Below are 14,515 nucleotides of genomic sequence, written 5' to 3'. Positions count from 1 at the left end.
CTCACACTGGAGATGTAGGCTCTTTGACTCACATCAACCAGCAATAATGTCATTATCCCACTCATCTAACCCTATCCCCTACCTCCCTCTCCATCTCTCTTCCCTCTCCCGTTCTCTCTCACTCATCTAGCCCTATCCCCTACCTCCCTCTCCATATCTCTTCCCTCTCCCGTTCTCTCTCACTCATCTAGCCCTATCCCCTACCTCCCTCTCCATCTCTCCATCTCTCTTCCCTCTCCCGTTCTCTCTCACTCATCTAGCCCTATCCCCTACCTCCCTCTCCATCTCTCCATCTCTCTTCCCTCTCCCGTTCTCTCTCACTCATCTAGCCCTATCCCTTACCTCCTTCTCCATCTCTCCATCTCTCTTCCCTCTCCCTTTCTCACTCATCTAGCCCTATCCCCTACCTCCCTCTCCATCTCTCCATCTCTCTTCCCTCTCCCTTTCTCACTCATCTAGCCCTATCCCCTACCTCCTTCTCCATCTCTCCATCTCTCTTCCCTCTCCCTTTCTCACTCATCTAGCCCTATCCCCTACCTCCTTCTCCATCTCTCCATCTCCCTTCCCTCTCCCTTTCTCTCTCACTCATCTCTCCATCTCAATCATTTCTCTCTGATAGGCCACAGCTGCTTCCACAATCACCCATCTCCACATTACAAAAGACCAACCTCTCCCTCTCAGGTCATGACATCGCTCTGTTCTCAAGGCCTACCTCTGTGGGTGAACAGACAGACAACCAGACACACACTCTCTCTCTCTCTCTCTTTCTCTCGCTCTCTCTCATAGGAGCTCTATTGTCAGACTGAGCTAAATCCTCTCTTTCAGACACTCACCTCAGCTGCCCTGCAAAGACAATACCTCTAAGTGTGTGTGTGTGTGTGTGTGTGGTGTGTGTGTGTGTACCTCTCCTCTGCTAGGATGCACTGAAGAACACATTAGCACTGAAGAACACATTTCAGCTAGGATGAAAATAATACATGCTTTTAAATGGGGCTCAATCTCCTCAGCTAGAACAAGCCAGAGCACAGAGCCATTCACCTCCTGAGCTGTGGAGAGGGAGAGAGAAGGAGCTAAAGAGAAGGGTAGTGTGAGAGAGATAGGGAGAGAACGAGAGAAGTAGAGGGAGAAAAACGGAGAGGGAGGGAGGAAGAAATGGAGGAAGAGAAGAGAGTGAGAGAGAAGGAGAAGGAAAGAGAGGAAGAGGCCTAGTTTAATACCCCTCATTGTGCTCTTCAAGGCTGAGTAGTGTGCAGACAGAGCGAGAGAATAGAATGAACCGTTTTTAACCTCTGTGAAAGAAGAGAGAAAGTGAATGTCAGCACACAGAAATCTCCGCTGCTCGAGCCTAAGCCCAGTACCCCAGTAATTTAAGATTGACGGCGGTCTCTTTTAGAGAATAGCCTGTAAGGACCCTCACCCCCTACCAGCAACGCCCACTCAGGCCCTGATGCATTGTGGGTATAGAACCTATACCCTGCTCAACAATGCATCAAAGTTTGCTGGTAATGCCCTCACACTCACCCACCTAATCCTCTCCTCTAGTCGTACCTTCCTCTCTTCATATCTCTCTCCTGACCCTTGTCTTTTCATCCATCTCTCCTCCTAAAAAAACCCATGTCTACGTAATGATGACGATGGTTCCAGCTACATTTATTATGAAGTGAGATATTTCTAACAGCCAGTTTTTCTCTCGTTTGTCCGACAGCACCTACAGAACCCGGCTAACTTCCACACAGCAGCAACAGAGCTGCTGGACTGGTGCGGAGATCCCCGAGCCTTTCAGAGACCCTTTGAACAAAGCCTCATGGGATGCCTAACGGTAAGAAGACCCGCGCTGACCGTCTCAGCCAATCACAAGTCTCCATTACGGCTACGAACCAATCACACCCCTCTGTTGGTTGTGTCAGCCAATCACAGCTCTCCATTAGGGCTATGAACCAATTACAGCCTTCTGTTGTGTTCACAAATCACAGCCCTCTGTTATGGTTATGGGCCAATCACATCCCCCCGTTCCCGTGTCAACCGATCACAAGCCTCAGTTATGGTTACTGTTACTGTTAGCGACGGCAAAGTGAAGCAGCTGCTCAGGCCTTCAGGGGCCTGTGACCGAGGTTAAAGCCCCAGTCACGCTTCACTGTCTGTGCACACACACACACACACACACACACACACACACACACACACACACACACACACACACACACACACACACACACACACACACACACACACACACACACACACACACACACACACTGTGGGATTATTTAAGATACTCTTTGAAGAGGCAGAGTTTCAGATGTTTTCGGGAAGATAGGCGGGGACTCTGCTCTCCCAGCTTCAGGGGGAAGCTGGTCCCACCATTGGGATGCCAGGACAGAGAAGAGCTTGGACTGGGCTGAGCGGGAGCTGCCCTCTCGTAGGGGTGGGAGGGTCAAGAGACCAGAGGTGGTAGAACGTAGTGCTTGGGTTGGGGTGTAGGGTTTGAGCATAGCCTGAAGGTAGGAAGGGGTAGTCCCTCTTGCTGCTCTGTTGGCAAGTTCCATGGTCTTGTAGTGGATGCAAACTTTGTCTGGAAGCCCGTGGAGTGTGTGGAGGAGGGGGGTGACATGGGAGAACTTGAAGGTTGAACACCAAGCGGTCTGCAGGGTTCTGGATGAGTTGCAGGGGTTTGATGGCACAAACCATCAGCGAATTGCAGTAGTCCAGACGGGAGATGAAAAGTTTAAAATGTTAATGTCACGTGCACTATTACAGTGAAATGCCTTTCTTGCAAGCTCTAAACCCAACAATGCAGTAATCAATATCAATGTAGAACTAAAACATAACATAAGGTAGATCAAAAACACGATAAATAATATAAGAAATAAGAAGAACATGAGAAAGTACTGAACAAAAATATATACGCAACATCCAACAATTTCAAAGATTTTATTGAGTTACAGTTCATATACGGAAATCAGTCAATTGAAATAAATTCATTAGGTTCTAATCTATGGATTTCACATGACTGGGAATACAGATATGCATCTGTTGGTCACAGATACTGAACCTTAAAAAAAGGTAGGGGTGTGGATCAGAAAACCTTCGAAGAGGTGCAAATATTATTTTATTTGACCAGGCAAGTCAGTTAAGAACAAATTCTTATTTTCAACGACAGCCTAGGAACAGTGGGTTAACTGCCTTGTTCAGGGGCAGAACGACAGATTTTTACCTTAACAGCTTCGGGATTCGATCTTGCAACCTTTCGGTTACTAGTCTGACGCGCTAACCACTAGGCTACCTGCCGCCCCAAATATGATGAGAACTACATTGATTTGAGGTTCACTTATATTGGGAGTAGTGCCTTTCCTCAGCTACAGTGTGTTATATGTGCAGAAGTACTATCTCACAACTCGATGAAACCTTCACTCTTGTGCAGACATTTAGAAACAAAACATGCCAATTTGAAAAATAAGCTGCGGGAGTTTTTTGAGTGAGAATTAAGACAACTTTTGAGTAGTAAGACATGTATAAAAGCAACAGATACCATTAATAAGAACGGCCAAGAAGCGTCTTATATGGTGAACTACCGAGTGGCTAGGACAGGCAAGCCCCATACTACTGTGGAGGACTTAATTCTTCCTGCTGCCACGGATATGGCTGGGACAATGCTGGGGAAAAGGCCCAAAAAACTATACAGACAATGCCTTCATCAAACCACACTGTTTCACAATGCATCAGTGACATGGCAGGAGATGTTTTAAAACAAGCCAGTGAATTCTATGCATTACAGCTGGATGAGTCAACAGACGTGGCGGGCCTGGCACAGCTCCTGGTATACGTCCGTTACGTTTATGGGGGGTCAAGAAGACATCCTCTTCTGCAAATCACTGGAAACCAGGACAACAGGAGAGGATATTTACTGGTACTGGTCAGCTTTGTAACATCAAACTTTGGTGTTCAAGATGTGTTGGTATCTCTACCGATGGCGCAAAAGCCATGACAGGGAGACATAGTGGAGTGGTAATTCGCGTGCAAGCAGTGGCTCCCGACGACACTTGGGTACACTGCAGCATCCAACGAGAGGCTCTTGCTCCCAAAGGAATGCCTGACAGCTTGAAATACATGTTGGACACTACAGTGAAAATGGTTAACTTTGTTAAAGCAAGGCCTCTGAACTCTCGTGCTTTTTCTGCAATATGCAATGATGTGGGCAGCGACCATGTAAAGCTTTTACAAAACTGGTTATCAAGGGGCAAAGTATTGACACATTGTTTTGAATTGAGAGACGAGCTTAAAGTTCTTTACTGACCCATGATTTTCACTTGTCTGACCGCTTGCATGATGACGAGTTTCTCACACGACTGGCCTATCTGGGTGATGTTTTTTCTCACCTGAATGATCTGAAGCTAGGATTACAGGAACTCTCCTCAACTATATTCAATGTTCGGGACAAAATTGAGGCTATGATTAAGAAGTTGGAGCTCTTCTCTGTCTACATTAACAAAGACAACACACAGGTCTTTCCATCGTATGATTTTTTTGTGTGCAAATGAACTCAAGCTTACAATGTCAAATGTGATATAGCGAAGCACCTGAGTGAGTTGTGTGCGCAATTACGCAGGTACTTTCCCGAAACGTATGACACAAACAACTGGATTTGTTATCCCTTTCATGCCCTGCCTCCAATCCACTTACCGATATCTAAACAAGAGAGCCTCATCAAAATTGCAACAAGCGGTACAGTGAAAATTTAATTTAATCAGAAGCCACTGCCAGATTTATGGATTGGGCTGCGCTCAGAGTATCCTGCCTTGGCAAATCGCGCTGTTAAGACACTGATGCCTTTTGCAACCATGTACCTATGTGAGAGTGGATTCTCGGCCTTCACTAGCATGAAAACTAAATACAGGCACAGACTGTGTGTGGAAAATTATACGGAGACTCTCTCCAATACAACCCAATATTGCAGAGTTATGTGCATCCTTTCAAGCACACCCTTCTTGTTAACCTGTGGTGAGTTATAAACTATTTTTGATGAACAAATAAAGTTTTATATGTAAAATGGCTAAATAAAGAGCAAAATTATTGATTATTATTATATTATTATTTGTGCCCTGGTCCCATAAGAGCTCTTTGTCACTTCCCACGAGCCGAGTTGTGAAAAAAACTCACATTCTTATGTGTCACGTGTGCTCTCTCTCCGGCCTCTAGGTCACCAGGCTGTTCGTTAAGGCGCACGCCTGTCACCAGTGTTAGGCGCATAAGGACACTCACCTGGACTCCATCACCTCCTTGATTACCTGCCCTCTGTTCCTGTTTCATGTCGGCGCGCTGTTCCTGTTTCATGTCGGCCCTCTGTTCCTGTTTCATGTCGGCCCTCTGTTCCTGTTTCATGTCGGCCCTCTGTTCCTGTTTCATGTCGGCGCGCTGTTCCTGTTTCATGTCGGCCCTCTGTTCCTGTTTCATGTCGGCCCTCTGTTCCTGTTTCATGTCGGCCCTCTGTTCCTGTTTCACGTCGGCCCTCTGTTCCTGTTTCATGTCGGCCCTCTGTTCCTGTTTCATGTCGGCCCTCTGTTCCTGTTTCACGTCGGCCCTCTGTTCCTGTTTCATGTCGGCCCTCTGTTCCTGTTTCATGTCGGCGCGCTGTTCCTGTTTCATGTCGGCCCTCTGTTCCTGTTTCATGTCGGCGCGCTGTTCCTGTTTCATGTCGGCCCTCTGTTCCTGTTTCATGTCGGCGCGCTGTTCCTGTTTCATGTCGGCCCTCTGTTCCTGTTTCATGTCGGCCCTCTGTTCCTGTTTCATGTCGGCCCTCTGTTCCTGTTTCATGTCGGCGCGCTGTTCCTGTTTCATGTCGGCCCTCTGTTCCTGTTTCATGTCGGCCCTCTGTTCCTGTTTCATGTCGGCCCTCTGTTCCTGTTTCACGTCGGCCCTCTGTTCCTGTTTCATGTCGGCCCTCTGTTCCTGTTTCATGTCGGCCCTCTGTTCCTGTTTCACGTCGGCCCTCTGTTCCTGTTTCATGTCGGCCCTCTGTTCCTGTTTCATGTCGGCGCGCTGTTCCTGTTTCATGTCGGCCCTCTGTTCCTGTTTCATGTCGGCGCGCTGTTCCTGTTTCATGTCGGCCCTCTGTTCCTGTTTCATGTCGGCGCGCTGTTCCTGTTTCATGTCGGCCCTCTGTTCCTGTTTCATGTCGGCCCTCTGTTCCTGTTTCATGTCGGCGCGCTGTTCCTGTTTCATGTCGGCCCTCTGTTCCTGTTTCATGTCGGCCCTCTGTTCCTGTTTCACGTCGGCCCTCTGTTCCTGTTTCATGTCGGCCCTCTGTTTCTTGTTTCATGTCGGCGCGCTGTTCCTGTTTCATGTCGGCCCTCTGTTCCTGTTTCATGTCGGCCCTCTGTTCCTGTTTCACGTCGGCCCTCTGTTCCTGTTTCATGTCGGCCCTCTGTTCCTGTTTCATGTCGGCGCGCTGTTCCTGTTTCATGTCGGCCCTCTGTTCCTGTTTCATGTCGGCCCTCTGTTCCTGTTTCATGTCGGCCCTCTGTTCCTGTTTCATGTCGGCCCTCTGTTCCTGTTTCACGTCGGCGCGCTGTTCCTGTTTCACGTCGGCCCTCTGTTCCTGTTTAATGTCGGCCCTCTGTTCCTGTTTCATGTCGGCCCTCTGTTCCTGTTTCATGTCGGCCCTCTGTTCCTGTTTCATGTCGGCCCTCTGTTCCTGTTTCATGTCGGCCCTCTGTTCCTGTTTCATGTCGGCGCGCTGTTCCTGTTTCACGTCGGCGCGCTGTTCCTGTTTCACGTCGGCCCTCTGTTCCTGTTTCATGTCGGCCCTCTGTTCCTGTTTCATGTCGGCCCTCTGTTCCTGTTTCATGTCGGCCCTCTGTTCCTGTTTCATGTCGGCCCTCTGTTCCTGTTTCATGTCGGCGCGCTGTTCCTGTTTCATGTCGGCCCTCTGTTCCTGTTTCATGTCGGCCCTCTGTTCCTGTTTCATGTCGGCGCGCTGTTCCTGTTTCATGTCGGCCCTCTGTTCCTGTTTCATGTCGGCCCTCTGTTCCTGTTTCATGTCGGCCCTCTGTTCCTGTTTCATGTCGGCCCTCTGTTCCTGTTTCACGTCGGCCCTCTGTTCCTGTTTTACGTCGGCCCTCTGTTCCTGTTTCATGTCGGCCCTCTGTTCCTGTTTCACGTCGGCCCTCTGTTCCTGTTTCACGTCGGCCCTCTGTTCCTGTTTCATGTCGGCCCTCTGTTCCTGTTTCACGTCGGCCCTCTGTTCCTGTTTCACGTCGGCCCTCTGTTCCTGTTTCACGTCGGCCCTCTGTTCCTGTTTCACGTCGGCCCTCTGTTCCTGTTTCACGTCGGCCCTCTGTTCCTGTTTCATGTCGGCCCTCTGTTCCTGTTTCACGTCGGCCCTCTGTTCCTGTTTCACGTCGGCGCGCTGTTCCTGTTTCTTGTTTATTTATTCATTACATGTTTTCACTCCCTGAACTTGCTTCCCGACTCTCAGCGCACTCGTTACATTATGTTTAATAAATCTATTGTATAGGGTGTGTGTGGCAGGCTTACAATGATGACAAAAAACAACATTTGAGAGTGTCCTGACCGTGGTGCTAGAGAGGGTACGCAGCTGGAGGTTGAATTTCTGAAGGGGTACGGGACTATAAAAAGTTTGGGAACCACTGCTCTAAAACAACGTTGGAGGTGGCTTATGCTAGAGAAATTAACATTCAATTACCTGGCAACAGCTCTGTTGGACATTCCTGCAGTCAGCAAACCAATTGCGCACTCCCTCAAAACTTGAGACATCTGTGGCATTGTGTTGTGTGACAAAACTGCACATTTTAGAGTGGCCTTTTATTCTCCCCTGAACAAGATGCACCTGTGTAATGATCACGCTGTTTAATCAGCTTCTTGATATGCCACACCTGTCAGATGGATGGATTATTTTGACAAAGGAGAAATGCTCACCAGCAGGGATGTAAACAAATTTGTGACTTTTTTTTGTGCGTATCGAACATTTCTGGGATCTTTTATTTCAGCTCATGAAACATGGGACCAACACTTTACATGTTGTGTTAATATTTTTGTTCAGTGTAGATCCAGGGTCAGTTCCAATACCATATTTCCAATGTGCAGGGAAAGTGGAGCGATAGTAGAGCATGAACCTGCAGGAGCGAGTCACTGTTTTGATGTTTGCAGAGAACGACAGGCTGTTTGCCAGGGTCACGCCAAGGTTCTTTGCACTCTGGGAGGGTGCAGGCCACACTGTGACGGAGACGTCTTGGAGCGTGCAGGCCTTCCCGGGGAGGAAGAGCACAAATTGAGAGACTTTTTTTGAACAGAATTTCTGAATGTTGTCTTAAACTGAAGGGATAGCATCTGTAGGCCTAGTGTGTGTAGCGTGTGTATTGTAAATAGACAAACTCATCATTCTGGAAGTCACTTTTAAAGCTTCTTAAAGCTGGGTCAAGTACAAGTGTTGGTTTAGGATTACTTTTTTTTGCTCTAGTTTCCACTCGTTTTTTAAATTTGTTATCTAAACATTACTCAGTCTATAGGTTGAGGAGATGATGAAGGTTAGCAAATCTGTGCCGAGCTTTGCTCAGATCGAGCCTTCTGAACACATCTTAGGACAGTGTTTTTTCTAGGACAGTGGTGATGCGGAAGCAGTAGTCTCTCTACAGACGGGTTGCTTCCGGCAGTGTAGAACCAATGCTCCAGCTTAACCGTCTGTAGAAGTTCCAGCAGTTGAGACAGAGAGGACCAGTCGGAAATGGGAAGCATGTCACCCGGTAACGTCACTGGCGTATCCGCTTGTTGCCCCATGCTACACATGAGCACAATTCCTGCCCGCATTTCAAGCCCCGACAACCCAAACTCATAATTTGTTGGGAGTTGTCTGTCTCCCCAGATTTTTTCTCCCTTTCGAAATGTCAGAGAGAAGCCGACATCCTCCCCATACCTTGTGCTGTTGCCTAACTTACAATGCTCCAAGGTCTGGTATATCCAAGACTACGGAAGCAGTCTGACAACTAAATCTGTGAGTTTACTGAATCATCTGATGACTGTAGTTTTTAACAGATGCTCAAACAATGTTCCTGATGATATTTTAATTTCCCGTCTGTGTGTGCGTGCTACAATAGATTCAACAAGGCTTTTTACATCATGGTTCACCTCATAAACCTGTTCCAGCATAATCTCATTCTGGGAACCCAGAGCCAAATATCACATTATTCGATAACAGAACATCAGGGTTAGGAGGTTAGTGGAACACAAGCATTTCCTAGTTTAGCAGGCATAAGATTATAACTGTTTGCTAAGGAGAGTCAGGGTACTTTCTATCGTGCTTTCATGATAAATGGCAACACATGGAACAAACATATTGTAGTGAAAAGTAGTTCACTATATAGGGAATAGGATGCCATTTTGGGATGTACCTTACCTGTCCCACTGGTCTCTCTTAGATCTGAAATATTCAAAAGCTCAAATAGTAACCGTTTTGATTAGCTTCCACACAAATACCCCTGAATATGTTGCAGATAGTTACTTACTGTGTTGATAATTCTGTGGTTGCTCACTGAGTAGTGTTCTGGTTACTTATCGATTGTTCTCTCTCTCTCCCGTCTCCCTTCTATATCTTACCCTCTCTCTTTATTTCTCCCCCCCCCCCCGCTCTCTCTCTCCCCCTCTTTCTTCCCCTCTTCATCTGTGTCTCTTGCTCTCCCTCCCTCTTCCCCCTCCCTCTCCTCCATCCCTTTCCTCTTTCTATCCCTCCCTCTAGGTGGTGAGTCGTGTGGCAGCCCAACAAGGCTTTGACCTGGACCTAGGCTACAGGCTGCTGGCTGTGTGTGCTGCTAACAGAGACAAGTTCACGCCCAAGTCTGCAGGTAAGAGACACGGCAAAATTACTGACTAAATACCAGGAAAATATCAGGATCGTGTTCATTAGGGCACGCAATAGAAAAAGTTTTACAACGTTTCTTATTGGACAGATGCAGGTCATCCTGTCCTGTTGCAATTTGTTTTTTTCTGTTTGGTGCCAAATGTACCCAGGTGAAACAGGACTGTAAAATAAAGTGTTACCCGCGCCATGATGAAGTGCAGGCTAGGAAGTCACTGTATGTGACACAGCTACTGTTGAACACCCCAGGCCCAACGTTTCAATCTTTTAGGGGGCCTTTTGTGTGAATTGTTCTCAGTCTGAGTTCATAAAGTAGATTATTGCATTTACTGTACAGTTTAAGTCGGAAGTTTACATACACCTTAGCCAAATACATTTAAACTCAGTTTTTCACAATTCCCAACATTTAATCCTAGTAAAAATTCCCTGTTTTAGGTCAGTTAGGATAACCACTTTATTTTAAGAATGTGAAATGTCAGAATAATAGTGGAGAGAATTATTTATTTCAGCTTTTATTTCTTTCATCACATTCCCAGTGGGTCGGAAATTTACACACACTCAATCAGTATTTGGTAGTATTGCCTTTAAATTGTTTGACTTGGGTCAAACGTTTTAGGTAGCCTTCCACAAGCTTCCCACAATAAGTTTGGTGAATTTTGGCCCATTCCTCCTGACAGAGCTGGTGTAACTGAGTCAGGTTTGTAGGCCTCCTTGCTCGCACACGCTTTTTCAGTTCTGCCCACACATTTTCTATAGGATTGAGGTCAGGGCTTTGTGATGACAACTCCTATACCTTGACTTTGTTGTCCTTAAGCCATTTTGCCACAACTTTGGAAGAATGCTTGGGGTCATTGTCCATTTGGAAGACCCATTTGCGACCAAGCTTTAACTTCCTGACTGATGTCTTGAGATGTTGCTTCAATATATCCACATAATTTTCCTGCCTCGTGATGCCATCAATTTTGTGAATTGCACCAGTCGCTCCTGCAGCAAAGCACCCCCACAACATGATGCTGCCACCCCTGTGTTTCATGGTTGGGATGGTGTTCTTCGGCTTGCAAACTTCCCCCCTTTTCCTCCAAACATAACGATGGTCATTATGCCCAAACAGTTCTATTTTTGTTTCATCAGACCAGAGGACATTTCTCCAAAAAAGTACAATCTTTGTCCCCATGTGCAGTTGCAAACCGTAGTCTGGCTTTTTGATGGCGGTTTTGGAGCAGTGGCTTCTTCCTTGCTGAGCGGCCTTTCAGGTTATGTCGATATAGGACTCGTTTTACTGTGGATATAGATACTTTTGTACCTGTTTCCTCTAGCATCTTCACAAGGTCCTTTGCTGTTATTCTGGGATTGATTTGCACTTATCGCACCAAAGTACGTTAATCTTTAGGAGACAGAACAAGTCTCCTTCCTGAGCGGTATGACGGCTGCGTGGTCCAATGGTGTTTATACTTGCGTACTATTGTTTGTACAGATGAACGTGGTACCTTCAGGTTTTTGGAAATTGTTCCCAAGGATGAACCAGACTTGTGGAGGTCTCCAATTGTTTTTCTGAGGTCTTGGCTGATTTCTTTTGATTTTCCCATGATGTCAAGCAAATAGGCACTGAGTTTGAAGGTAGGCCTTGAAATACATCCACAGGTACACCTCCAATTGACTCAAATTATGTCAATTAGCCTATCAGAAGCTTCTAAAGCCATGACATAATTTTCTGGAATTTTCCAAGCTGTTTAAAGGCACAGTCAAGTTAGTGTATGTAAACTTCTGACCCACTGGAGTTGTAATACAGTGAATTATAAGTGAAATAATCTGTAAACAATTGTTGGCAAAATTACTTGTGTCATGCACAAAGTAGATGTCCTGACCGACTTGCCAAAACTATAGTTTGTTCACAAGAAATTTGTGGAGTGGTTGAAAAATGAGTTTTAATGACTCTATCTATAAGATAACTGTATCTATAAGGTTGTCTGATCACGTCCTGGTCACAGAAATGGGATGCAAGTTTTAACCAGAGCTCTGTGGGCCCTTGTCAAAAGAGATGCACTTTGTAGGGAATAAGGTGCTATTTGGAACATAACCATGGTCATATTTTAGGGCTTCTGTGTTTTTTTTCATTTCTGCCTTCTTTAAACTGCTTGTACAGTATCTCAGACATGACGTATGGCCAGAGTACATTATAACAGAGTATTTATAGTAGCTATTAATCTTTAATGTGCCATTGAGAAGAGCTGTCCGGATGGCAGGCAGCCTCACAGAAAACAGTCAACTCGACAGTCTCTACACACACACACACACGCACGCACACAAACACACGCAAACACAAATGTACCCACACGCACACACAACACACACACACTACAGTAATGCTGTCCTCAGACACTTTACCTTTCAAATCCAATTCCTCCTATCCATACCCCATTGCTCCTCAAAGTGTCCATTTGTCGGAGTGAAATCTGGATAGGCAGAGACGAGGGAGAGAGAGAGAGAGATGGATGGATGGGTGGAGAGGTAGAGAAAGCCTGACAAAGCCATAACCGGTCAGAATAAAGATAAACGGATGGTTGAAAGAACTTTGAGTAACCATGAATTTGATTGGCTTGTTTTTTGTGGTAAATATTTGGGATTTCGGCATTATGTGCTAGCATGTACAGTTGAAGTCGGAAGTTTACATACACTTAGGTTGGAGTCATTAAAACTTGTTTTTCAACCACTCCACAAATTTCTTTTTAACAAACTATAGTTTTGGAATGTCGGTTAGGACATCTACTTTGTGCATGACACAAGTAATTTTTCCAACAATTGTTTACAGACAGATTATTTCACTTATAATTCACTGTATCACAATTCCAGTGGGTCAGAAGTTTACATACACTAAGTTGACTGTGCCTTTAAACAGCTTGGACAATTCCATAAAACGATGTCATGGCTTTAGAAGCTTCTGATAGGCTAATTGACATGATTTGAGTCAATTGAAGGTGTACCTGTGGATGTATTTCAAGGCCTACCTTCAAACTCAGTGCCTCTTTGCTTGACATCATGGGAAAATCAAAAGAAATCAGCCAAGACCTCAGAAAAACAATTGTAGACCTCCACAAGTCTGGTTCATCCTTGGGAGCAATTACCAAATGCCTGAAGGTACCACGTTCATCTTTACAAACAATAGTATGCAAGTATAAACACCATGGGACCACGCAGCCGGCATACCTCTCAGGAAGGTGACGCATTCTGTCTCCTAGAGATTAACGTACTTTGGTGCTTTAAGTGCAAATCAATCCCAGAATAACAGCAATGGACCTTGTGAAGATGCTGGAGGAAACAGGTGCAAAAGTATCTATATCCACAGTAAAACGAGTCCTATATCGACATAACCTGAAAGACCGCTCAGCAAGGAAGAAGCCACTGCTCCAAAACCGCCATCAAAAAGCCAGACTACGGTTTGCAACTGCACATGGGGACAAAGATCGTTCATTTTGGAGAAATGTCCTCTGGTCTGATGAAACAAAAATAGAACTGTTTAGCCATAATGACCATCGTTACTTTTGGAGGAAAAAGGGGGAGGCTTGCAAGCCGAAGAACACCATCCCAACCGTGAAGCACGGGGGTGGCAGCATCATGTTGTGGGGGTGCTTTGCTGCAGGAGGGACTGGTGCACTTTATAAAATAGATGGCATCATGAGGAGGGAAAATTATGTGGATATATTGAAGCAACATCTCGAGACATCAGTCAGGAAGTTAAAGCTTTGTCCCAAATGAGTCTTCCAAATGGACAATGACCCCAAGAATACTTCCAAAGTTGTGGCAAAATGGCTTAAGGACAACAAAGTCAAGGTATAGGAGTGGCCATCACAAAGCCCTGACCTCAATCCTATAGAAAATGTGTGGGCAGAACTGAAAAAGCGTGTGCAAGCAAGGAGGCCTACAAACCTGACTCAGTTACACCAGCTCTGTCAGGAGGAATGGGACAAAATTCACCAAACTTATTGTGGGAAGCTTGTGGAAGGCTACCTAAAACGTTTGACCCAAGTCAAACAATTTAAAGGCAATGCTACCAAATACTAATTGAGTGTATGTAAACTTCTGACCCACTGGGAATGTGATGAAAGAAATAACAGCTGAAATAAATCATTATCTCTACTATTATTCTGACATTTCACATTCTTAAAATAAAGTGGTGATCCTAACTGACCTAAGACAGGGAATTTTTACTTAGATTAAATGTCAGGAATTGTGAAAAACTGAGTCTAAATGTATTTATATGTGTACACACAACAGAATTACATTTCTCCATTTCATCTCTCATGTCTCAGTGCTCATCCGTAGAGAGCATTTTCAAAATCAACTGTTTCTATTCTTTCTTCTCTTGAAATAGTATAATTCCTTAGTGGTTGATCCACCTATTAGAAGAACCCAAGCACACAGACAGACAGACAGACAGACAGACAGACAGGCAGACGTTAGTTTATATGGCTAGGTCTATTCCCTTCACCTGTTTCTGTACTGATGGTATAATGTGACTGTCGCCCAATGCTCAAGTTGAACTGTGTGGTCTGTAAGACAGTTTAAATCATCTCCAGGCCTTGTGATGGCTCTGGGATCTTGTTGAAAGAATCCAGCCTGGGCCTGGGCCTGATGCATCCCAAATGGCCC

General features: G+C 45.6%; 1 protein-coding gene across 2 annotated transcripts in view; it reads left to right on the top strand.

Annotated features, from left to right (window-relative positions):
- LOC120046617 (zinc finger MIZ domain-containing protein 1-like) overlaps window positions 1-14,515 on the top strand; it is a 211,956-nt gene that overhangs the window by 162,530 nt on the left and 34,911 nt on the right. For both annotated transcript variants that reach the window (XM_038992000.1, XM_038991999.1), the window contains exons 5-6: window positions 1,706-1,819; window positions 9,749-9,854. In XM_038992000.1, the coding sequence (XP_038847928.1) occupies window positions 1,706-1,819; window positions 9,749-9,854 (220 nt within the window). The remainder of the gene's footprint in view (window positions 1-1,705; window positions 1,820-9,748; window positions 9,855-14,515) is intronic.

This window comes from Salvelinus namaycush, chromosome 4 (genome assembly GCF_016432855.1).
Source record: "Salvelinus namaycush isolate Seneca chromosome 4, SaNama_1.0, whole genome shotgun sequence".
NCBI classification, from domain to species: Eukaryota; Metazoa; Chordata; class Actinopteri; order Salmoniformes; family Salmonidae; genus Salvelinus; species Salvelinus namaycush.
Note: the sequence above shows the minus strand (reverse complement) of the source record. Positions and strands in the feature narration are given on the sequence as shown.